We start from the raw sequence: 25,901 nt of genomic DNA on the forward strand, positions 1-25,901 counted from the left end.
CACAGACTTGCATGAGCCATCAGGCAGAAACATGTTGACGGTGTGTGTGGTGATGGAGTACTAATTCCCCTTATTCCCACATTGGTTTCTATCTAATACCAAGTGGTATTCCATGTAAATATAAAGGTCATTTTGGTATATCACATTGGTTTTTAATCATTATATTTTATGGGTCCTTTCGTATCTAGAAGTGCCACCCTGATTTCAGGTGTAGCCTTGCTCCTCAACGAGCTGTGTTTTGAAGAGTGTGGGAAGTCCTATGATGAAGCATGACACCTGGTGGAATGTGAGAACATCCCGTCACATTTTTGTGTATGCCCAGAAGTACATAGTCATGAGGTGGAGCATTGGTTGGTATATAGGAATAAATTGGATCTCGGGTGACTTTGTTGTATTAACACTGTTTTGACTGAAGGCCTTTCCACCCTTGAAGCCCCATAGCCCCTGGTTCCCTACAATGGACAGTTTCCAGGGTGTTTGTGTTTGAAGTTAAACCTTATTCCAGTCGCAGATGTCCACCATTACACCCAACACAACTTCAACCACAGCTTGTTTTTTTTACATATAAATCTTTGCTGACAATCTAAACTGTGTAGAACCTAATTGGATTAGTATTCCTTATAACATATGTTACATAACAATACAGGTGAACACACGCATCCCCTTTCCTTAACGCACTAATACAGCATTAACAATACAACAATTATTCTGAACGGTGAAGTTTGTAACAAACATAAAATAACATAAAAATACTTCTTGTGCCCTTTTAGAGCTGTTCTTTATAAGGTCTGTAGATCAGTTAATTTGTCTGGATTCAGATTACCAACTCTAATTATCCTACGTCTAATTATCCTATCCTTGGTCTGACGGGCACTTGTTTTGGCATTTTGAAGATGCTCCGGAAGTTCTTACCTCTGCTTACAGAAGAGCATAGAAAGATCAATGTTCAAGCCTTAATAGGCTCCAGATTGGACTATGCCAATGCCCTATATTTAGGGCTCCCGGACTATCTTGTTCAGCGGCTGCAAGTGGTGCAGAACTCCGCGGCTAGCGCCATTTTTGGCCTTCATAGGCGAGCAAGAGCATCCGGGTTGGTGCAGTCACTTCACTGGCTGCCCATCCGGAAGCGGATTATGTTTAAAACTCTGACTCTGGTGCATAAAGCACTTTATGGCTCGGGAGCAAGGTACCTGCAGCGAAGGCTTGCCTTTTATCGCCCGGTCCGTTCACTTCGGTCGGAATCTTTGTTCACGGCCGTGGTCCCTCGAGTGAGGAAGGCTCGCACTGGGGGTCGCTCCTTCAGTCTCAGTGCCCCCCAGCTGTGGAATTCCTTACCTCTGGCTCTACGTAGTACTCCCAATTTGTTCCTGTTTAGGAAGAGCCTTAAGACCTGGCTTTTTAACCTCTAGGTTGTTTTTCTTTTCTTATTTCTCTGTCCTATGCTGTTATGTTTTTTAATTGCTGAGCTGCCTACATAAAGCGCCGGGACACTCTTTCTGAGTAGCCGTGCGCTATACAAATAAAAGTATAACATAACATAACATAAACAGAACTCTACCATGCATTATAGTGAAGGGAATGTACCCGGTAGTGTTTTGAATAATTCCGTACAGTCTAATCATTTTCCTCACTTCCAACTCACTTCTTCTTCTTGCTTTTACCCATTTGTAAACTACCCTTAATGATGCAATTGAACATTTTAACTTCTCCCTTACCCTCTGGATGATGAATAAATGTATGCTCAACTGGATTACGCTGTAAAAAAAAAAAAATCCATTTCATGTGCTTTAAACGGCACACGATTATTGCTGAATATCCTCCTGGGTAAACCTTTGCTCTGAAAATTTTCATCCAAAAAGGTAACCACACTAGAAGCATAAGCACATTATAAAACTCCCCTCTGTCCACTTTAAAAAGTAGCCAATGGCGACACATGTGTTATTATCCTCTTCTTCAGCCAGAGGTCCCATTATATTCACCCCCATGGGCTCGCAAGCTGTTCCAGGGCTCTGTAAAGAAAGCGAAAAGGGTTTTAACATAACTTGAGATTTGCCAAAACTCTAACATCCAAACACTTTCTAACTATCTGGTCCACGCCTCATGCTTTCCGGCTGCCAATATAATTTCTGGACTTCTTTTTTAGTTTTAACAATTCCTAGATGTCCTTCGTGGCAAAATCTGTCATTCTTCTCCTCAACTTTTTAAGTGGAACAACCCTTTTCCCACACAGAAACCTTTCACCTTGAACCCGATGGTTAATCGCTTACTACACAAAAACAACGATAATCTATATCCAATACTTTTTTAGACCACTCACCCATCACCAAGACATTCATTTATTTTGATTGTTTATCTTTGCGCTACCTTCACTCCATTCGTATTTTGTTCAGCATCCTTTCCTACTGCACCAGTCCAAGCCTCTCTCAACTCCTACCAGTTATCTTCCTGTACCTCTCAAAAGGCAAGGGTAAATGACTCAGACAGTCTGCAATCTTATTATTCACAGCAGGAACATCCTGAATCTCATATTGATAGTCCGTATGGCTTCACACGAGTACACACAGGCACCGATGCAGGTTGACTTTATGATGGTGCTATCGCACCCTACCTGTACAGAAATAAGTTCTGTTTTCACCGTGTTCTTTAAAGCACCGACTCCTACAAGAGTGGACTCTGCACAAGGATGGCCATCCGGCTGCCACCAGCACCCCCTGCACGGTCTGAGTCCGGTGATGAGGCAAGTGGATCTTTTGGGATTATCATTGCAACAAAAATAGGATACCCACTGTGTTGTCACAGAGCACAGTTATGGTGCCTTATGCTTCCAATTTTCAATTCTGCTTACCACAGTGTGGTCTTAGCATTATACCTTTGTTCTGCTCTTGGACTGGTCTGGGCTTCACCTGCGCTCTCCTCCCTGCAAGCGCGATGGGTAGTATCTTACCTATGGTCTGCTTCTACCTCCTCCTGTATGGTCGTATGCACTGGGGTGAGACTGTCTCTTCTGCCTCGCTTCCTGCTCCTTGTGACTTCTGAGACTGGAGTCATTGTGTGAAGCTTTCCAATCTAAAGCTATAGTGTCCTTTGGGTCACATTCTGGTCAGCCCAATTTAATGACAACAATGAGTGGTTGGGCTGAAGGGAACAGTGGATTCAGTTCAGACTCCCCACAGGGATATCAAAATTCATATCTTAATTGTAGATTAAAAATTAAAATAGAACTCATGCAATGAAGCCCTGTATTAGGAATATTGTGTTGGAGCCGGAATCATTCAGCGTGCCTTAAAGCGTTATGTTGCGTACTTTATCCTTCACCTTTTGCCCATCAATTACCTGGAAGAAGAGGACATGGCATTGACTCTGAAGGTAAGGGACCACAGTCAAATCCCAGCTTTCCTATTATTATGTTTGAGCTTGTAAAGCGCACTGTTACCCGGAGGTTTCCTGGCGCTGTGTAACGCTGGGGAACCCGTCCTGGCGTTCCCTGTGGGATGGTCCCTGCTGGGAGTCCCCAAGGTGGAGCCAAGCATCCCCTGCGTTGGAGGGGCCGTTGTGGAGATTAGGCAAGCTGATGCCCAAAGTTGCCGAGTGGGACCCCTGAATTAGAGTAGGCACCGAAGCGAGAATTATTGAGTTCGCTGACCAAAGTCCACAACCCTGCCGCGTCGGGAATTGAACCCTGGTCCCGGCCGACTTCTGCTCCCGGGTCTGCCGCCTCTAACCAGTGAGCCACACCACTCCTACTTGCCCATAATGTGCCATCCTGGGCCAATCGCATTTCATCACTACTATGGAGTTGGTTTTCAATCCTTTGAGTTAGGAAGGCCCTGAGGATATCTTGCACTTTATCTGCACTAGCTCTAGAAAGTGCTATTAAATAACCATGTACATATAGCGCCTAAATAACAGTGGCAACCCAGAGCATTATTATTTGCCTTGTATACATGCGTAGCCAAATGATGGCTGTGTGTAACCCAGCAGATCAAACGCTTGGGGCAGTGGTGGCAGTAGCAGGTATTTAGCAAACACTGCAAACATAACAAAACCATCATCGCGGTGTTCACCCGTGAGTAATGTTTGGGTAAATGTATGTTTTGTTTCTTCAATGCATTAAAGCTCTCTAGAGGCTCTCCTGCGACTGTAACAATGTCATCAAAACCAAATGGCTCAAGGTGTTAAGGTTCCACACTAAAAGGTCTGTGTGTATATGTGAGAGCTAGCAGTCCTGGTGTGAACGCACAGCTTACCATCGTGCTGAAGGCAATAGAACGAGATCCCTTGAGCTGGTTAAACACCAGTTGTTTTCAGTGACATCCCAGTCTGTGCCAGTTGTTATCCAGGAGATCCGTTGTGCACTGTGCTTAACGGTAGAGAGCGTTGTTCAGGGATACCACTCAGCTCCAAGTTGTGACACACACACACAGTGACCAAAGCTGTGCTACAAAGCCAGACCTATGGGCCAAGCCAATACTTCTTACTCTTTGAGTGAGGTGCTGGGTGGATTGGTTCACGCTCTCCGTTCTCATTACTTGTGTTGTAACATTTCTTCATTGCGGTGTAAACAAGTTGGTCCAAATTGGATATCTTAAAATGCGTGCGCCGACGTGCTTTATTGGGATTTCTATTTACTCTCTTGATGAAAGGACGAGAAACCTGCTCATACCCAACTGGACTCTATGTTTTCGACCACTTGTGGTTGGCTTTAGTCGCTTATTAACCATCCCCATGGTAATTTACTTCTGCGTCAGAAAAGGCACTGACCCTTTCAGGAACATTGAAGGTTTGAAAGGACCCAATCTCCCATAAAGCTCATCCGGTCCACCCATCGGAGTATGGTTCTGCTTCTCATAAATTCTGCGTGTTTATGAATATAATATGGAGGATCGGAGTGCAAAGAGCTGCACTCATCAAGGAGCACTCTCAGCTCACCTCTTAGCGACAAAACAGCACATATATTTATAGAACGTATCATTTTCCAAGCATATGCTACATTCTGCTGAAAGGGCGATTAACGAGCAATTAAAGCACTAATTTCAGAAAATATAATTGCTGTCTCATCCAATGCGCTAAATGACAAGGATGCTGATAGCAGAGCAACCAAGTAATTTAGCATGTAGAATAAAAACATCAAAGCTGTCAATGGCAAATCATCGCTTAAGTGGTTTTGACTTGTTTAAAATTAAATAAAGTACATCATTAGAACATGAAATTTATGCCACGGGACGAATTTCTTTTCCAGGTCTTGCCTCTTGAAATTTGTGAAAACTGTGCTTATTTGACGTCAATGAGTTCTCTTTCTTCTCCCTCCTTTCTGCCACCACATGCCTTTTGTTGACAAACTATTAGAGTGCAGGTGGAGAGGCAGCCGACTTACTAAAACTGCATTTATACAAATCTCTCATGTGGCCCCCGCAGCCACCCAGTCGCTTTAGCTGATGGGTTTCATTAGACCTTAAACGATGTGTCACACTGGTGTCCATATCAAAGTGTGCCTAATTGCTGTTTCCAGATGACTCAAAAGGTAATCAATGGTCTGCATGTGTCATAAACACCTTACCACACAAGCATGTTCTGTATTTCATGACCCGTGAGGGTTTAGAGAAGAACATTACTAGTATTTCTCCACCCACCACAACCTCCTTCACCTGCTCCCCACTCGAAACACACATCACTTGGTTGGGGATTTTAAAATTACAATCCCAGCTATAAAGCAATGGGACACTTTATAATGGTTTTTGGTAAGAGCTCTCAAAACCAGGCTTTCAAGTGTCCAGAAAACATTCCATTCCTTCTGCAAAATACCACACTTCTTCCCTTTGCACAAATGAAGCTCTTTGAACACACAAAAATGTATACAAAACAAAACAAAAAAGAAAATTACATCAAAATGCAAGGATGGCCCCAACAATCCAAGCATGGGCCCATATAAATAACAATGATTCAAAATCACATTACTGGTTACAGTTCCAAAGCTCACATGTAGTCCCACAGGTGAGAAGACATCCGGTGTGTTCTCAGACATTTTCTGCAAGTACCAAAGACTGTTTCAGAGGAACAACGTTCCTGGGTTCTTGTTTTTGCCACCCTATGATGTCCTTTGTCACCTTATCATTTGACTCAAAATTCAGATCTTATTATTATTAGTTTTTATTGCATTTTTAAACAATTTAACCACTTTCATGAGATGGGAATATTTGGATCATGGCACACTTCCTTTGGGTAACCTTACTTTAAACCAATCTCCCACCCTACTAATGTGGTTCTTGCAAAAAATCTTGGAATTATATATATGTTTTCTTTCCCCCTACCTTCTCACCTGACTCTTCCTCCATAAATCGCTGCATGAAACTCCAGCACCCTCCTTTGACCACAACATCCAACCTAGAGAAATCAACATGCTCAGACTCCTTCCTCTCAATAAGTCAAACGTAGAGCTCCCATTTGTTGGAGGCAGACAATTTTTTCTTTAATTCTCCCTTCCAAGGTAGGTCCTTGTCCCTTGGCTGTGGCAATTTGAATTTCCATCTTCATGGTCTTCTTAAAACAGTCACCCACCCCATAAATGTGAGGGTCATACAATGTATTATTTTTTGCATCACTCCAAATGCAGCTGGAGCTCCTCCACCTCCTTAGAGCAAAACTGGACCCCCTTGTCAGACAGCAGTGATTTAGGCAAACACTACCTTTGGAAAATTTCCTCCAGAAATTTAATAACACCCTTTGTGCTTGTGTTATTCACACACTTAACGTCTGAACATTTGATAAACAAAAAACGCCAATGCAAATAGGTAAGAGATGGCATGTTCCCCAGGTAATTAACCGACTAAGTCGATTGTAACCTCTTTCCAATCTAGGTGAAGAACACATTTTTATTGCATGGATGGGTTATTTGTTCTCAATACCTTCTCAGTGTTGGAAAATTCTGCACAATCTTGCACCTCCACCTCAACCATCATATAAAATCTGTACTACCAAGAATCCTGTTGTATTTATTGCTCAGTTTTGACTATGAGTAAATGATCAGCGTAACCCAGTTTCACAATTTTTTCTCGCAGAGAACTGGGCAGAATCATTGTGGTCCCACAAAGCAGAAGGCAATGTCTTACACAAAGCTCATCTCTCACATTCCAAAATGGTCTCAAACCATCACTCTTTTCCTTCCTTTTAACCCATCCATAAGCCAGTTTCGACACAACCTCTTTTAGACCAACATCCCCATACAGTTCTCTTCTCCACACATCCTCACTCACTACCGCCTCAGTGATCACACATACACACTCAAACATTTCATCATCCTAAACAAATTATTCATCAATCCCTAGTTCTACATGCACCAATATAGGCAGAAAATCAGCCACACTTTTGTGTACTTCGGGAATATACTACCATAACAACCAAACTCTTTGAGATCAATAACCCAAACTCGAATTCTAGTTGAGACCATGTCCAAACTTTTAGATTTAAAGATCTCAAGCAAAGGCTGATGAGTTCTCTTAGTAAACATTCTTGAACTTCTTTAGGACCCAGTGTACCACAAGAGCCTCTCGTCCAATGACACAACAATTGGACTAAGTCATCTTTAATGACCTTGAAGCAAATGCGATGGTGATCTCCCATTCCTCTGATTCCTGCATCAGAACTGCACCAAGGATAAGGGGCAACACTTAAGAAATGGCTTCTCTTCCCACATCTTTTGTACACATCCCTTTGCACGAGGCAATCCTTGTCAGCAGCCATATGCCCTTGCTGCAGGCACCTCTATTAGTCTTTGCTCTTTGCAGTTGAAATAGGTCGTATCTATACTGTTCAGTTAGCACCCAATATTTACAAGTAGCAGTAACTTAAACTTGTCACATATTCTTCCACACTTTCACATTCTCCCTGCGTCCTTTTGTCCAAATGAGATCACTCTAAAATCATAATGACCAAAAGCCATGTTTTTTCAAACCCCTTTCTAAATTATTAAAACAACATGCCTCACATTGTCTAATTCTTGTAGAACAACTAACGCCTCCTGTCATCCTACACCTAGGCAATGCACCAGCAAAGTCAGCTTCTTCTACACAGTGATATGTTTTGCACTCAAATGGGTATAATTAAAAAAAAAAACTTCCTCCGTTTAGCCCATTTGATGAGAGGCTCTTGTGAGCGAAAGATAAGGGGGAATGCTGAAACACACTGCATTCTTTGCTCCCACAACAATTACCACTGTATTTCAGGAGCCCCACGACGAGGTGTTTGCTCAATTCCAAGTTTACTGACAATCGATGCACAGACAGCTTGTAGTTCCAGACAGAATGTCATATCAGAAGCACAACTTCATAAACCCAAACTTGGGAAGGTTTCCACAGTGCCTCCTGCTCATACGTTTCCAGAGTACTTTGAGCTCAGAATGATGGGCCCGTCATTGCATTTTTAGGCCACAAGGACAACACTTCAATAGCAATGTTTAAAAAGTGCCAACCAGTGGGACTTCCCAACCGGCAATGATGAATGGGTGCTCCTCCTGCACCATAAACGCCTGCTTATTGTTTTATCCGTCCTTCATGGCGATACTCGTAAAACGCAAGGCGAGAGCTTCTCAGTTAGCTACTATGGCTGAAAAGCACGAGAATTGCAGTTTATACTACATTGTCATGAGCACATTTATTACATCCCAACACCACAAAATGGCTACTTTGCGCATCTTGTAGGCACAATGATGTTGCTTTCAGGAGTTATTTGAGCACATTACTTGCTCAGATGGCAAAATGTTGGCATGACACATTGTGGAATTTACAGCACATGCATACCACCGGTAGCTTCGCTCTCTCCACCATCATCTTAATTTTCACAGTCAGATAACTGGAACCTACCTCTGATACCAGAACATGCCTCAGGCAAGGCCCTACTCCACACAAACACTTCTTGCATTTGGGTTTACACAAATATGAACCTTCTACAGTTCTATGAATTCTTCCTCTTGCACACCAGTCACGCCTAATGCAGCTGTGCATGAAAGTCCTAGCTGTTCGTGTTTTGGGTCAGGGTACGTCACCAATGTAATAAACTTCAACTGGCCTTGACAATGGTTTTTGATCACAGCTTTATTAATACAGACCCTGTCCACAGATGCCCAGAACAACTGTTAACCCTGCAAGTCCCAGAACTAGACGTTCTGGAGTCCAGGCAGCATCTGCTTCTTCTACTAGATAGGACAGAAGGGTATACAGACATCACAAGAGAAATTTCCAGCTGCGATCCATCATCCCGTAGTTACACATGGTTGAGATCTATCTTGAAGAGCGGGTCTTCAGTTTTTTTTGTGAAGAGCAGAAGTGATAGAGATTGCCAGACATGAGTGGAGATAGAGTTCAGAATCGTAGGGGAGAGAATTTTTTGCAAGTGAACAGTCCCTCCTGTATTTCCTTGGCTTAGGCCTGATGAGGTTGCCTCTGTGACTTATTTAGCCAACCCAAGATATTTAATCTTGCTTTCCACATGTGGAGATATACAAAAATTAGAGATGTCACGCCAGTTAGACTGAATTCCTTCACACTGTTCACTGCCAGATACCATCCCAATAAACTTGAGCTCAGACAAAATCCTCTATTGCTGATGCTGCTATCTGTCACAATTTGAATGCCACCAGAAATGGGAAATAGAAAAACAAACTGAATCCCTGACTAAAGAAGGAATGAGATAGAAAGTATAGCTCAAAGATCAGTTCTTCTTTGAAGGCTTGAACATCATCATCAAGATTTTATAAGACTCCAAAACACCCTACAAAACATGGCCAAAACCTGTATGGTACTTAAGGTTTAGAAAGCGACCGTTCAAGCATAATTTGTAAGGAGGCAACCAGGTTAAAAGCCTAGCGACAGCCACCAATACTGCTGGCCATGATAGATTTCTCATGATATTGCAGTACTATTAGTTCATTTGAAAAACAGAGATGGTTTCTAGTTCAAATGCATAAAATGCTCCAGTGCACTTCATGACTGAGTAGAACATTGTCATCTGAGTTTGGATTATTTCACTGACCGTGCACTTGGAAATGTGTCCCGTTAATTAAGGTGTTGTAATCAGATGAAGGTTAGGGTGGAGTCCAAGATCACTCCAGGAATTCTGACCTGTTCCTAGACCAGCTGAGTGAAGTATAAATGAGCAGATGGGAATTTGTTTGTCCATTGTATTGCTAATCTATGGCTCCAGACGGCCAATATTTACAATTTGGGAAAAACATAAATCTGAATGGTTAGACGCATGCTTAAGATTGTACACATGAATCTCCCCCATCACTCCGTGTGGTAAGAGTATTTTAAGGCCACTGGTAATATGGTTTCATTAGGAAGAGATCAAGATGTTTGCCAACCACAGGAGAACAACACCAATGTAGGTGTTTAACTCTTGGATGCTGGCAATGTTTATTTCTGGACAGGCATTGATTAGACCGGTTTCCAGAGTCTTCATATTAGGCTACTTGTTAGATCAAATACTATGTACTACTTCAGCCCTGGCATCTTCCCTGATGCTAATCAGGCAAACGTTTTCTGCTAGATTGGCTGCAAAGGAGCTGAGGCTGGGATCCCCCGTTTTGTTGCAGCCGTGAGCTATACTACAAATTTTGGGGTTTACTGTAGTATTGTTTTCTGCAAATGCTCCCAGCACAAATCCAGCTAATGGACGTGCTATGGTCACACAGTTTAAACTTCCACTCAAAATTGAACCAGTACCTAAAAATAAGGTTATCATATACAGTTAGCATATGATCATGTCCTTACATGCTCTAAGGATTCCCAGGGGCATGCTATGTTGAGGAGCGGTGGCCACTTCCTGTCATTGAATCCTGGGTTCACACAAGGTACATTCCTGTAGACAGCACTGGGCCCCACTGTGTAGGTAGATGTTGGCATGTTTCACAAAGGTTTGAAAAAGTAGCACATTTTCTCACAAGTGTCACCGGTATGTTCGGAGCAAATGTACAATTTTTCACAGAGGCAAAATTGCATTTGCACTGGAAAACGTCTTTTTTTACTTCGTCATGAGAAAACATATTTTTCCCTAGAGGAATCCCCATCGGTGTTGCGGGTCTCCCCTCCACGTTCCTACTCTAAAAAATAATTTACTCCAGCCCTTGACATGAGTAAATATAGGAGCACTGTCAGGGTGAAAACTACCTGCAAACGTGAGCTTCTAAGTGTTTATCAACTTTTACGCCTCCTCCTATAGCTATTTCGCTGCAAGCAAATGTCATTATGATTTGCATGTAAATATTCAGAATTATCTGAATCCGCAATGGGATTTACCACGGAAATTATGTTTTTTTGCTCACCTAATTTGTAATTCAAAACAATTTGCATCGGGTTGTTTCCTAAGAATGTGCATGTATTAACTGTGACTTTTAAAAGTCGTACAGCAGATGTGACTGGACGTTGGTAGGAGTATTTTTAATAATACAGCAACACTAATGAGTTTAGGGCCAAACGTTTCATTAATAAACAGGCTTTACGAGTGCTGCTGTTATTAGTTTAACTTTCTACAATTGATTAAATCATAACTAGACCATTACTTTATTTTTGTGCAGAAAAAATGCCTTTATACCTCTTCTAAGGGATTTGGGAATGTAAAACAAATTGTCAAACAAAGCACGAAGTCGTAAAAGCGTGCCTCAAATAGGTTCAGTAGGGAAACTGGCAAATTGTTGCCAATAGGCAAATTACGTTGTTCATTATCTTTAAAGAAACGCATGAAACTACAATTTATTTGTCCATATTTAACAGTTGTTTTATTCCCCAAAGAGTTCAGTTGAAGTCTGCAGTCTAATGGTGATAAACGAAAGAAGCGAGATGCGAAATCTGGGGAAATAACTGCAATGTGCTCTCCTTGCAGGCGCTCACAAGAAGCAGATCGAGCACCACCTGCAGTTACTGCAGGAGGAGTACGCCTCCGAGCACGCGGAGAACTCCACGGAGGAAGCTGGTGACGGAGGGACCATCGCCGACGGCGAGGACGGCACCGACGGGCTGGATGAGGACTTCGACGACGAGGGCAGCAACGAGCCGGTGAGGGCCACGCGCACACAGTATCAATAACCCACAGTTCAGTCACTCACTTTCAGGGCTCAAGTCGGGGTACCACGCGGGTGGACGGCGTCCCCACACTTCTTTTACCGGGAGCTCGATAACCATAAACTGCAACTGAGTGCAAGCCACATTTCATGACGTCACTTCTTGTCGTGACGTCAGCGCCCCCACGTATGTTTTTTAGGACTTGTGCCCTGCTCACTTTCTCACTGTAACCATTGTGCCGGAAAGTAACAAGAAAGCCAAAATCTGATACTGGCTACGTGGCCCCCTACTCAGTGCTGTGCATAAGAGTGCACCCAATGCATGTGGTGGTGGCATCTCCCTCAGGTAACAATGAAGGCCTTACATCTCTGCAGTGCATGGTAACCTGCGCTCGCGTATTTACAAAGCACGTATTTGCACCACGTGATCTCTCACCCCCTCTCTCCCCCCCCCCCCCTCCCCAACTTGGGTTAGGGCAGTGGTTCCCAAACTTTTTCGATCCACTGCTCCCTTGACCTATTGGCCATAAAGCGCGGCTCCCCATTATGTTACTTTTGTTAGTGTGTGTGTGTGTGTGGGCGGGGGGAGGGGGAGGGGGAGTGGTGTATGCCCTGGCTTCGGGAGAACATCAGTGTTCTCGGTGAATGAGCTGATGAAGGTATTATAATCATAGATGCAACTTAAAAAATATATAACAGTTGTTTAATAAAATACTTTTATTGGTTTAGTCAAAGTGCATTCAAAACAAAGTTAACCTTACAGGCATGTGCAGGCAATGTATTGTGATGAATGCCCAAAAAGGTGGCCCAATAATAGACCATGTACGACCCTGACTATTCATGGGTAGCAGGCAATTAACCGAAACTCTTTGTTATTTAATCATTTTAAATATTTGTATTTAACTGGTAAAGTTAAAGACTGAGGATACCTAAATACAAAAGCTGTACTGTGGAGGAAAAAACCATACCTTTTGGGACTAGATAGTGCAAATCTTGGTTCAAAACAATTATCGGAGCCAAGAAGTTATTAAAAGATTCGGGGGGGGGGGGGGGGGGGGGAGTCTGCATCGTAAGACTTTTTTTGCTGCAAGATGCACATCTCAGGCAGTCCTTCGTGAAGAGAGAGAAAAAGAATGCAGAAACATGAACAGAGGGTTTCCAAATATTCCTGCCTGCTTCGTTCTGACGCAGAGGTGAAGGTGGCAGGGTTAGGCACGTCATCTGTTCTGTGCACAGCTCTGACTGTTTTCCCCTTGCAGCAATAACTCTATGCAGCCCATGGTGTGCCTTTTGGCAGTGAATGAAAAGTTATTTATTGTGTTGTTCTGATGTTTCTCCCAAAGTCATTATCTCGCAGCTTTGGTAGCAGAGCCGTGCAGTTCTGAAGAAGAGGTCAAAGGCCTTGACAGTGGTTCCGAAACTGTGTTCATGGCGCCCCTGGCTAGTTTTGATGGCGCACTAGGGTGCCGCGGTGCACAAATTGGGAACCACCGGGTTAGGGAATCCTTCTTTCTTTAAGCTACCGGATGAACTGGTGCAAAGGGCTCCTCTAAGAATGTAAAACCGAAAAACAGTAATATGCTTTTGTAACCGGACGAGGAAGTTACCCTCATTTTGACATATGAATAAAGCATTGGCAAAGGCAGGAGGTCTGGGGTTGAATTGTAGCTGAAGCACATTAAAGCTAGAGAAGGAAAGAAAGGTGAACTGCTTTGAAGCAAGCAGTCATTTCCTCTCATACAGCCCTGTTTTTGTTTCTTTTAAAAGTTTCTTTAAAAAATCAAATGACTACGGAACATTGATTTTAGCCCTTCTTTAGCTTCTATGATGTAGAAAGAATAGAACGAAGATAATTTGCCACCCGACCCTCTACTGACAAAAAAAGGATAGTATTGAATGCAAGTTGTTAGAAACTGCCAGGAGGGAGATGCAAGTGAAGGGAACAAGGAGCTCCCGGAGGAGGCAAGGATTGCGGGGATGGGGGCATGAAGGGGGACCGAGGAGCGCACATTGGAAGGAGAGGAGAGGGAGGGAGATACGTAGAGTAGGGGCAACGGGAGTAAGAAATGCAGAGAGGGGTGACCTGAGGCCGTATAATACAAGGCCCCGCGGGCGCAACAGGCGTTTGCGCCCACTTTTCGCACCCCTGGGGCTCTCTGGCATTACAGAAGGGGCCACAGACGCTTGTGCGGCCACTTCTGAAATACCAATTGCTCTGGCACACTGAAAAAGACTGATTGACTAAAGCCTATCTGAATTGTAAGCAATCAGGGCCGGACTGGCCATAGTGGGCACCGGGCGTTTCCCCGGTGATCCTCCAGAGTGGGGCCTGTAACAAAATTGCCTGGCCAATACCTCGACCGCATCACCAACCCCCAGGGGGCCCAGTCGAGAACTTTACCAGGACCTGCTTTGGTTCCCAGTCTGGCCCTGTAAGCAATAAGTTTGTTTGACTATGCTGTCAAAACCCAGAGAGACAAGAGGCACATGACTGTGAGCCAAGGTTTGCTCTTTGTTGAGACGGAAAAGTCCTCTACTTGGTAATGGACGTGCACCCTTGCTCTGGGTGGCCAACTGTACTGCTGTCTGTATCCCTAATGCTGATTTGTGTTATCATAGGCAAACACGGAGCACACGTGTGCACCATGGCATAGCTCTGTCTCTCAGATTGCAGTCTTGGAACAGAATGTAAATTGTAAATTGATACTTGTATAGCGCACTACTCACCCGCAAGGGTCTCAAGGCGCTTGTACCAATACCGCTGTGAAACCCATCCTGGATTTTCCTGTGAGGCATCCACTCCTGGGCACCCCCAAGGTGGAGGCCAGGCATCCTTAGCGTTGTGGGGGCCGTTGTGGAGATTAAGCAAGCTATTGCCCAGAGTTGCAGAGGGGGACTTCATGATTGGAATAGGCACCGAGGCGAGAATTATCAGGTCCGTGGAATTTTGAGCCCAAGACCCGCCGAGGCAGGGAATTGAACCCTGGTCCCGGGCTAGACCTCTGCATCAGGGTCCGCCGCTCTAATCATTGAGCCACACTTCTCCACTGCCTGCCCTTAAAAAATGAAACTGAAAAGTTTAGTTTTTCTTTTTTAAATGCATCCCATTTTCCTTGAAGGAAAACGGGCTACATTTAAAAAAAAAAACTGCTTTGAAAAAGCAGTCACAGACATGGTGGTCTGCTGACCCCAGCAGGCCACCATCCCTGTGAGTGCTAGCCATGCCCAATGGGGTCGCAAATTGCGCTTGTCTCATGAAAATTGGTGAGGCATGCAATTTGCGACCCCATTAGGAATTGCTACACTGTTGAGACACTGTTGTACATTCAGTGTAGTGAGTCGCAAAGTACGAGTCGCAATTTGCGACTCGCTAAACTGAATAGTCATACATCTGGCCCTTAATAATTTAGAGAAACATTCAAACATACATTCGGATATTTTATATTAAAGTGCCAAATCATGTGAACAGTTTGGAACCAGCAGTCTTTGAATTTGTTTGCAATATTACCTAGATCACTTAAGCAAATGTGTTTTAGTAGAATCTTAATTAATCATTACCAATAGTTGTTGGCTGTATTCGAATCTGTTTGTGGAAGATTGAGCAGGGATTGATTCTAACACCACATTGCACCATCTAATGGGCTTTGCACTGCTGCCAGCAGAATACAGAATGAGACACTTATAAATACTGACGCCTGCGCACATGGTATTTACCAGGTGTATAATTGGCACCCAGGAGGCAGCCCTTTCAAAATGAGGTGTTCAATCTTTTCTTTAATGTACATCTCTGCAGAACCTTTCTGAGTGTTAAACAATGCTACGTGTGACATCCATTGTCACAAAAATCACGATTTTTACAGATACCAGTAAACTACAGATTAATTGCATTATCAGATGCAGAAAGTAAACTTTTTCGGACTGCTACACCACTTGAATTGGAAACTTGGATTCAAGAAGAACACTTATTAACTCTCACACAAACTGCCTTTTGCAAAGGTGAATACACAATCGAAAATCCCATGTCTCATTTGTTGATGGCCGAATTCACCCTATCAACAAACAAGTAAAACCTCTATTGCTGTTTTGTTCAGTTAAGTGCAGCTTGTGACAGGGTAGATTGATTAAGACTGTGGTCAAAATTGGATTGATGGTAGTTAACCCATTACTGCTAAATTTGATTATTGCACTCTATTGCACACGGGTCAAAGTTCAGACAAAACTGGAGTCATTTTACTTATACTATTCATGTGAAAAGTGGCTGAAAGCAAAGATGGGTACTTGTCCCTTTTGTGAAAGAGGAATAATAGTGGGGGTGGATGGTAATCCACCACATGTAATAATGACACTATTTTTGTTCGTTTACACCTGAGCTTCATCCCTGGTAGCCAAGGAGCAGATAGGCTTAATGTAAAATAATGTGTAAAGCATTTAAAAGTACAAGAACGCTTAAAAATTCAACAATAAAACACTATAAAAATACCACTTCAATTTAGAAAATTGAGAAAATGTTAATTAACGCAATGTCCCCAATACAAAAAAATCCATTAAGGAGTCGAGCAACCTACCCCAACAATAGCTGCTGCTTTTTCAGTGTAAGGGAGAGCACTACTCCATAGACTGATCCATTCTTGGCATTGTGGGATAAGAGGTCTAGGAGAGATTCACTCACCATGTCCTTTCCTCCACCTGTGACGATGAGCATGGTCATGTCTGCCCTGTCATATTGGGGTTTCATGCAGTTGACATGAATCCCTTAGGGGTGCCAATACAAAAGAGAAGCCCACTTTTATGTGCTACCTCCCTGTAGTCAAATAAAAGGCATGTGATTAGGACATCCCCCTTCCGACAGAATCTCTTAAACAAACCCACAATCATACATTTTAAACAAAGGCGGGAATGCTATGAGTCGGGGAAGTCCCAAGTCTGGGCCCAGAAAGGCCTTGCATTGATCGGATGTTGCTCGGCATTAGTCCAAGTAAAGCCTATATTTCAGCTTTTTGTGAGAAATAATGTATCTAAAAATAAGACTGATGTAAATTCGCATTCAACATATAACAGCCTCTAGGATGAGATCTAAGTTAAGAAGAAGAACTGTTGATTAAGCCAATTAGACATTGGCTTTATACATTTATCATTTATGCACCACCTTCAAATTACTATAAATTGGGTATCTTTGAACAATGTCTGATCACCTCACTCACCACACTACAGTCGCTATAACTCATGCCTTTTCCATGCACTGTTTATACCCTTGCATACTACATAACCTATAGCATTTGTAATCATACCAATCATAACATCACTTACAATTTCTACAATTGCATTATTTGTCACAACACAGTGAGTGGTAGCGTGGCGAGCTATAGTTAGTGTTGGCTGTTTAGCGAGCTGAAAATGTAACGAGGTCCATTACTTACAATAATTTGAAGGAGGTGGATACATTGTAAATGAAAGTTATAACAATAACTTTAGAATTTTTAAGGTTTGTGTAGTTTAAATTTAGAAAGAAGAGAAGAGTTGAGTGGCGTGTTATTGAGTGTCGAAAAGTGTAGTACAGTAGCATAGTGTGTATGGGCATAGAGTGGAGCAGTGTCTTAGAATGTAGAACAGTTATATAGAGTGGAATGATGTTATATAGAGTGGAGTAGAGTGGAGTACAATGGAGTGGCGCAGAGTGAATTACAGCAAGGTGGAGTAGCATACAGTGGAATACTGTACAGTGGATTGCAGAAGAGTTGAGTGGCATAGAGTCGAATAGAGTTGAGTAGTGTACAGTGGAGTGGTGTAAAGTGGAGTAGCGTACAGTGTATTATCTTAGAGTGTGGTGGCTTAATTTGAAGTGTACAGTGAAAACGTACACATTGGAGTGGCATCTCAACACTAGAGTGGAGAGCTTACCGTACTGTGTTGGAGACTGTACACTGGAGTGGAGTAAAATGTTATAACGTATAATGTAGTAGCCTACAATGAAGTGGCGTAAAGTGTAATAGCGTACAGTGGAACAGCGTACAGTGTACTGGCATAAAATTAAGTGGAGTAGAGTAGCATACAGTGGAGTGGCATACAGTGGAACAGCATAGAGTAGAGTTGCATACAGTGGAGTGAGTGTTGAACAGTGGCATGTAGCGGAGTTTAGTACAGTGGCATAGAGTGGGTTAAAGTGTAGTTGAGTGGAGTGCACTGGAGTGTCGTAGTGTAGAATAGTGTAAAGTGTCAGAGTGGAGTGGTGTGGTGTATACTATAGTGGTGTGTAGTGCAGTCGAGTGGAGTAGCACACTGTTGAGTAAAGTGTCGGAGTGTAGTGTGGTGTCGTACAGTATTGGAAAGTAATGTAGACTATAATAGAGTAGAGTGGCATACTGTTTAGCTGATTTTTGTAGAGTGGAGTGGGGTACAGTACAGTGTTGTAGAGTGTGGTACTGTGAATTGGCATGTGTTATTGAGTACAATGGCATTGAGTAGCGTGGAGTGGAGTAGTGGAGTTGAGTGGAGTACTGTGTCAGAGTACAGGGGAGTAAATTGGGATGCAGTGGCAGCGCAGCATAGTGTACAAGAGTGGAGTTGAGTGTTGTACAGTAGAGTGAAGGGGTATAGACAGGGGTAAAGTCTCAGAGAGTGACATACAGTGTAGTAGGGTGTTGTTCCATAGAGTACAGTAGTGTGTGAAAGAGTTGAGATGCATAGAGTTGATTGTTGGATAGTAGCAAAGATTGAGGTAACTTTTCCTACAGTGGAGTAGAGTCGAGTGGTGTAACAATGTGGAGTAAACTACAATAGAGTTTATTGGTGTATCGTAAAATTGAGTGGCATGAAGTGGAGTGTACTAGCGTAGGTAGAAAGCTATTATAAATTGGAGTGGGGTCTTGTACAGTAGAATGGAGTCCTGTGTCATATATAAAAGTGTTGTGTGGAATAGAGTGTTGTGCATTGGAGTATATGGGCGTAGAGTGGAGTATAGAGTTGCTCTGCTATTTTCTCATACATATGCCCCAGAATGTCGTACAGTGCCATGAAGTGTGATAGACTTTTATAGGTGGAGTTATATAGAGTGGAGAAGAGTGTCATACAATGGACCAGTATCGAGTGCAGTAGCGTACACGTTAGTGACGCAGAGTGGAATACTGTAAATTGGAGTAGCACAGAGTGGAGTGAAGAAGAGTAGAGTGGAATAGAGTTCAGTGTTGTACGGCGGAAGGGTGTGGCATAGAGTGGAGTAGCTTACAGTAGATTAGAGTAGAGTGGGGTGGCTTACTTTAAAGTGGTGCAGTGAAGAGTCGAGGAATCTGTTTTAAATTAGAGTGGCTTCCCAGACAGTAGAGTACAGTGCTGTGTCATACAGTGAAGTTTTGTAGAATAGAGTGACTGGGCATAGATTTGAGTGCAAATGTGGACAGTGAAGTTTACAGGGATAGAGTGGATTAGAGTGTAATAGAGTTTTGTAGAGTGGAGTTATATAAAGTGGAAAAGAATAGTGTACAGTGAAGCGGCATAAAGTGGAATAGCGTAGAGCGTAGTAGCGAGCAGTGGAGTTGAGTATAGTGGAGTGGCGTGAAGTGTAATAGCGTATAATGGATTAAAGTGTATTGGATTGGTGTAAAATGTAATAGCGTGTAGTGGAGTAGCGTACAGTTATGTGGCGTCCAATGGAATAGCATTGAATAGAGTGGGGTAGAGCAGAGTGGCATACACTGGAGTGGCGTAGAGTGGAGCGGTATACAACGGAGTAAGAGAGTGGAGTGGTATACAGTGTAATGGTTTTGAGTGGAATAGCATTCATTGGAGTAATGTTGAGCAGAGTGGCATGCATTAGAGTGGCATACACTGAAGAGACGTAGAGTGGAGTTGCTTACAGTGTAATAGCATAGAGTGGTGTGGCGTAAAGCGTAGTGTTGCACAGTGGAGTGACATAGAGTGTAGTAGTGTATAGTGGAGTAGCGCACAGTGGAGTAGGGTAGAGCATAATAGCATACAGTGGAGGGGTGGGTATTGAAGGGGGTTCCAATTGAGCAGTCTAGAATGAAGTAGCATACTGTGGAAAGGCATAGAGTGGAGTGGCATACAGTGGAATCGTGTAGAGTGGAATAGCATATACTGGAGTAGCACTTAGTGGAGTGGCCTACACTGAAGAGTCATAGAGTGGCATTGCATACAGTGTAAAATATTAGAGTGGAGTTGTGTACAGTGTAATAGCATAGACTGGAGTGCCATAGAGCGTAGTGTTGTACAATGAAGTGCCATTGAGTATAATAGTGTATAGTGGAGTAGCGTACAGTGGTCATTGGAGTGGTGCAGACTGGAGTGGCGTACAGTGGCATGGGGTCCAATCGAATAGCATATAATTTTAGTGGCATAGAGGAGAGTGCCATACAGTGGAGTGGCATACAGTGGAATAGCATACGGTGCAGTGTTGTAGAGTGGAATAGAGTGGAGTGGCATAGAGTAAAATGGCATACAGTGGATTATCATATAGTGGAGTAGCATCCAGTGGAGTGACATGGACTGGAGTGGCGTACAGTGGTGTTATGTACAGAGTAATCGTATGGAGTGGAGTGTACTGTGGTGTTGTCTACAGAGTAATCGCTTGAAGTGGGATCTCGTACAGTGGAGAGGCGTGGAATCTCATAGAGTGGAATAGTGTAGAGTGGAGTTGCTACAGTAGCATGGCATACGAATGTATGTGAAATTTAGCAGCAATGTAGATTATGGTGTGGAGAGTAATGTAAAACAGTGAATTGCGCTGCTGTATGTTTGTCCAGATTTACCAATCAACGCAGAGCCACGCATGGTGGCCTTGCATTCCTTTGTATATCTGACTTAAGTATTGATTGCATTGCCCATGCAACACCATGATTGACACAAGGGTACCGCAATCCAATAATACAGCTGGGACTTAGTTATATTTTGGGCCATGGTATATTGTGATACCTTTTCAGTATACTGTGGTACATAGCAATGACAAGCACTATATAATTCGGTAATGGCTGTTTTTCGAGAATGAAAAGGCAGGCATATTGTTTTTACCACACCGTGGCTGTGTTTAGTGTTAGGGCCGTAGGTATGGGTAAGTAGTAGGTCTATACCTAGTGCCACTTCATTAAAGTGGCAATGGGTAGGGAAAGGTATTTATATTTTTATATTTGTTTTTTTTAACGTGTTTATGGCCATGTACCACGGTTGTTACACACAAATCCAAAGAAATTCAGTGTTTTAGTTATCTCAAGTAACTATAACCTGTGCCCTAAAGTAACTATAACTCACACCCTTGACAACTGGCTGAAGGTCTAGGGCCTTTCGGTCCAAACATAGCCCCGTCTCCCGGGATCAGAGTGGTTTATTGTCTCAGAAGGACTTCTTGCCTAGGGTGTCCAATGCAACTCAAGTCTCTCTGGGATAGACTATCAACATTCAACCATCCCGCTCTTCATTCCTGCTGGACGTAATGCTGCTTATGCACAAGACTTTACATGGCACCTTAGAAACCCTTGTGGCTGGAAGCTCAAATCAGGTGGACCAATCAAACTATTTTAATAGATGTTTTATCTGAACTCTTTAGATCCAACAGTGGTTTGCCTTCAGTATGGGAGGTAATGGGGATAAAGGCACCATTCACTGAGGAAACCCTGGACAAAAGTAAGAGGGACTTTGCCCAATCCGAAGGGGTCAGTCTATACCTCAAAACGATCAATGTTAGTTAGGAAAGGGCAATACATCTTTGGCCCCCCAAGTTCTCCTCTAGTTATTACCTTTCCCAGAGATTTAGAGAAATGAAAAGCACACCTCTTGAATCAAGAGTGGGTAAAGGAAAGTGTGCTAGAATGAAGGCTAGGATAGTACCCCCTCATCAAGGGGATCCCAGGCTAGAAGAGCACCCTAGTTCCCCCCTCTCCCGCATAGCAGCACCTCATCCGCCTTAATCACTTGCATGCAGGCTGTAGCAAAATCTCATGTCAGAAGCTAGCCAGTTACAAATCCTCAGACATCTAAAGGCCATGCCACTGCTTACAATATTATTTCTGTGTCCATCAGAAAGGGAGACCAATTCAGCAGGTGCTAAAAAGAAAAGTAAAGAAACCATCAGTAGGTCAGAGAAATTATCTACGTTTAAGCCTGGCCCTTATGTATTGCTGCTGGATATACTCGGCGGAGGAAAAAGAAAATTACGCCCAGTGAACCACTCAGAAATTCTCCATATATTCCAACAAATCCCCTCACTCTCCGGGATATCCACGGACAACTTAGTCTCTGTGAGGTTCCAGAGTGAGGAGCAAGTAACATTTATTTCCCCTTGTATCACTCATTTGGTAATGAAGGCAGAAGTTGAACTAGCCAAGTCGTGTTTACAAGTTAGTTGTCCCTATAGAGAGAATTCTAAGCCATCTGTCTCAAATTTAGAGTCAATCTCCCCTCTTATTTAACTATGCATTGTGGGATAGATGTCAGCCGGTGAGAGAAGATTACACCCTATCCCTATGACAGGCTGCAGCCAATGGACATGGCAAGATAGACAGACCCCTAAGAATCTCAGGGTGGTATTCGTAAACTACAGATTGATGCAACAGAAAAAGGTCCCAGACTGGGATAGGGTAATAGACTTTACCCCCTGATGCAGCTTCACAACACTTGGGAGTGGGAAGACTGCCCAACTGGGCCATAAAGCAAGGAATCCTCTCCCAGTTTGGGAATCCTGAATTGGAATAGCCATGGATTTGAGCGACTTAGGAAGCGCAGCAAAATTGAAAAAAGAATAAATCCCTATCATGTGGTGTTTATTCAGGAGTGTTGGTTAAGATGAGGATAAGAGTGCTTCATAGTGTTGAACGGTAAAGGCTCAAGGCGAGGAAAGGGTAGAGCCTAAGCTGGGTTTTAACTTTAATATCTACCAAGGTGATTAAGAAGCCACTCAGGTTATTAATGTGTCTAGTGGTATAAAGCTTTCTGTGGTTGAACTTGTTTTGAGCAAAAATGTTTGCATGTGTGTTTTTGTTTTTTTATTTAAAAAATGCACATGTCCGTAGGGAAGAGTACCGGAGACTTAAAGACTGGCTGGACACTTTTGATCAGTTTCTTTCAGGAAATTATAGGAAAATTCCCAGAAGCAATTATAATATGGGCTGGGGATTTCAATGCTCATCTGTATTCTGGTCAAACGGACATACAGATGGAAGGTGTTCTGGACTGTTAGAGTATTTCCCCAGTTTTTTTCATTTGGGCTGTGTGTAGCAGAAGGCCCACGATTTGAGCCAGTGGTTGGTGATCAATGGTCTGTTCTGCTTGAATTGTCATTTTAAAAATTATAAGTGAGCATTCGCAACATTTTACCTGTGCCTTCCGTTGGGCCCGATTAACTATATGGTCACCCCTGCCTGGCAAATTATGAAGATATTGACATTCGGCCACCTTGGCTTTTTTTCATCTTCACAAGTCAGTGGCAGTGGAGTAGGTACTGCCTTAAAGAGTATCTTACCCCTGGAGGCTTCCAACTCATCTCGACCCCACCCATCTTCAGCTTCCAGCAGCATATCAATTAACGGAAATAACTGAGGTTCTGTCCGTGAGTAAAGAGAACAGAATTTTGGGGTTTAATGAGATCTTGATTAATGTGTTGGACTGCATATGTGTAAGCATCAGAAATGATGAGTGACAAGCAACTTGTCATGTTAAAGGGAAGATTTGATTTGATTCAGCCTGTCAGCAAATCCAATGCCTGATGAGATGGACAACCAAACAAGTTAGGCTGCGCCTAGAAGGTGGTTTAAACCAGGAGTTGGGTATGCTCTAGTGTCAATACAGACAACTGCTTAAAGAAGAAATGGCCTCTTTCTGTCATAGCAAGTGGAATGAGATGCAGAAGATTACTCAGTTAGGGGATCAACAAAACTTTTGGGTAAAAGTAAATGAATCCAACAGCCCTCACGGGGGACCTTAACACACATGATTCCTAAGCATACATGATTGATCCTTATGGTACCCCTTCTACCTCAGAAAGTCTTAAATGTACTGCTGATACAAATCCCCTCCTCCCCAACATGGTTCTCAGTAAAAGAGGTAAGGGCGGTAATTGATCGGATTAAGCTTTCAAGGGCCGCAGGCCCTGACATTATACCAACAGTGATAATTAAATCTAAAAGCAATATGTCGGCAAGGGTGTACTCCCTCCTTTTCTACTGGATAGCCTCAACAGGCCTATTCCCCATCATCATGGAAAGGGTCTATAGTGAAACCCATATTAAAAAAAGCAGAACGGTTTGGATCCCTCACATTAAAGACTGATTAGCCTTTTGGGCATCTCAGTTAAGGTTTTCTCAAAAATTAGTTTTTCAAGACTGGAGAACTGGGCTTCCGAACGTAAAATTATACCGATTGAGCAAACAGGATTTCGGGAGGGTCACCAACCATAAACCATTGCTTTGCTCTCTGGGAAATCATTAAGAAGGCCCTGGAAGTGAATCAAATGCTATTGTGTTGTTTTATTAATTTTCGGACAGCCTTCAATCCGGTGGAGAGGGAACTGCTGTGGGGGAAACTTGTCACCTGGAAGCTCCCAACCGACCTCCTTAGTGTTTTGCACGCTTTACACAAAGACAACTGGGCACAGGTCAAGCAAAATTTGGTAAGGTATCTCAAAACATTCCCATCAAAAATGGCCTTTGGCAAGGCTGTGTTCTAGCCCCCTTGCCTTTTGTTTTACTTTTAGCAGACCTTCCAATATTTCTAATTCAAGCAAAGTAATTTTCCCCTAAAGTTGGAAATCAGCTTATTTCTTGCCTGCTATATTCAGATGACTTGTTTCTGCTGAATTGCACCCCAATCAGTCTGCAAAGAAAGCTAGACTCCCTTAAAACATACAGTAAGCAGAATTTGTTGAAAATTAATTTGGAGAAAACCAAAGTGTTGGTCTTTTGGGGAAAAATGTAAAAAGCTTTAAATGGCACCTGTATGCTCGAGAGGTCGAAGCAGTGAATTCCTAAATACGTAGGTCTGTCCTTTAACAGGAATTTGAAATGGACACACAGACGGGTTGCATCAAGCAGAGGTCCATGCTGCAGGCCAGTTGACTGGTCAGATTCAATTGGAAATACGGAAGCCTGGCCCTCACAACCCTAATGAAGGCTTATGAAGGTAAAATACACCCCTTGGGGCTGTTTGGAGACGAGGCACTTGCCCTCGACCCCTCTTGTGATTTGGATTGGTTGGAGAGGGCAGTTCGTAGAAGGCTCCTGTCGCTGCCTTCGGGTACTATGGTCCAGGGCATAAGGAGGGAACTGACTCTGATCCCCTGGAACCTGTTTGCGCATTCATGGGCCCTGAGATTTTTCAATAAGCTGCCTCTGGATAGTGAAGCCTCAAAGGTGTCTAAACTGTGTTGGGATGAGATCCAAGGCAGTGAATGAAGGTGGGCAAGGAAAGCAAGGGAAAGGCCAAGCAATCGTGAAAACAAGTATGGGGTACAATTGTAGCTTGGTCTCCTTTTTCTCGTTACCAAGTGCTGAAAGAATCTATGGAAAAGGTTGCCCGGTCTCTTGACTTGGCTTATCTGAGAAAGAAGCCTTCTATCAGCTTCTCACTAAACACCCTTGGCCTAGGCAGTGTTTTCCCTTATCTGGCTCAGATACCTGATCTCAGATTGTAGACAGAAATGTTAAAGATGAAACTGGGATGTTCTCATTCTACTCGTCCCACAACTGGTGTAATATGGTCCAGGATGGTAATGGTCTAATGTAAAATTCTATTTCTCTCATGTACTCATTGACTGTCTTTTATTTATATTCCCATTCATATCAAGTTTTTAAGATCCTTGTTTTTAAAATACAGAACATTACAAAGGTTGGTGGTGATAGAGTTGTTGTCTGAA

General features: G+C 43.0%; 1 protein-coding gene across 3 annotated transcripts in view; it reads left to right on the forward strand.

Annotated features, from left to right (window-relative positions):
• RALYL (RALY RNA binding protein like) overlaps nt 1-25,901 on the forward strand; it is a 1,731,499-nt gene that overhangs the window by 1,678,125 nt on the left and 27,473 nt on the right. For all 3 annotated transcript variants that reach the window (XM_086965943.1, XM_086965944.1, XM_086965945.1), the window contains one exon: nt 11,872-12,044. In XM_086965943.1, the coding sequence (XP_086822069.1) occupies nt 11,872-12,044 (173 nt within the window). The remainder of the gene's footprint in view (nt 1-11,871; nt 12,045-25,901) is intronic.

Source organism: Lissotriton vulgaris, chromosome 4_1, assembly GCF_964263255.1.
Source record: "Lissotriton vulgaris chromosome 4_1, aLisVul1.2, whole genome shotgun sequence".
Lineage (NCBI taxonomy): Eukaryota > Metazoa > Chordata > Amphibia > Caudata > Salamandridae > Lissotriton > Lissotriton vulgaris.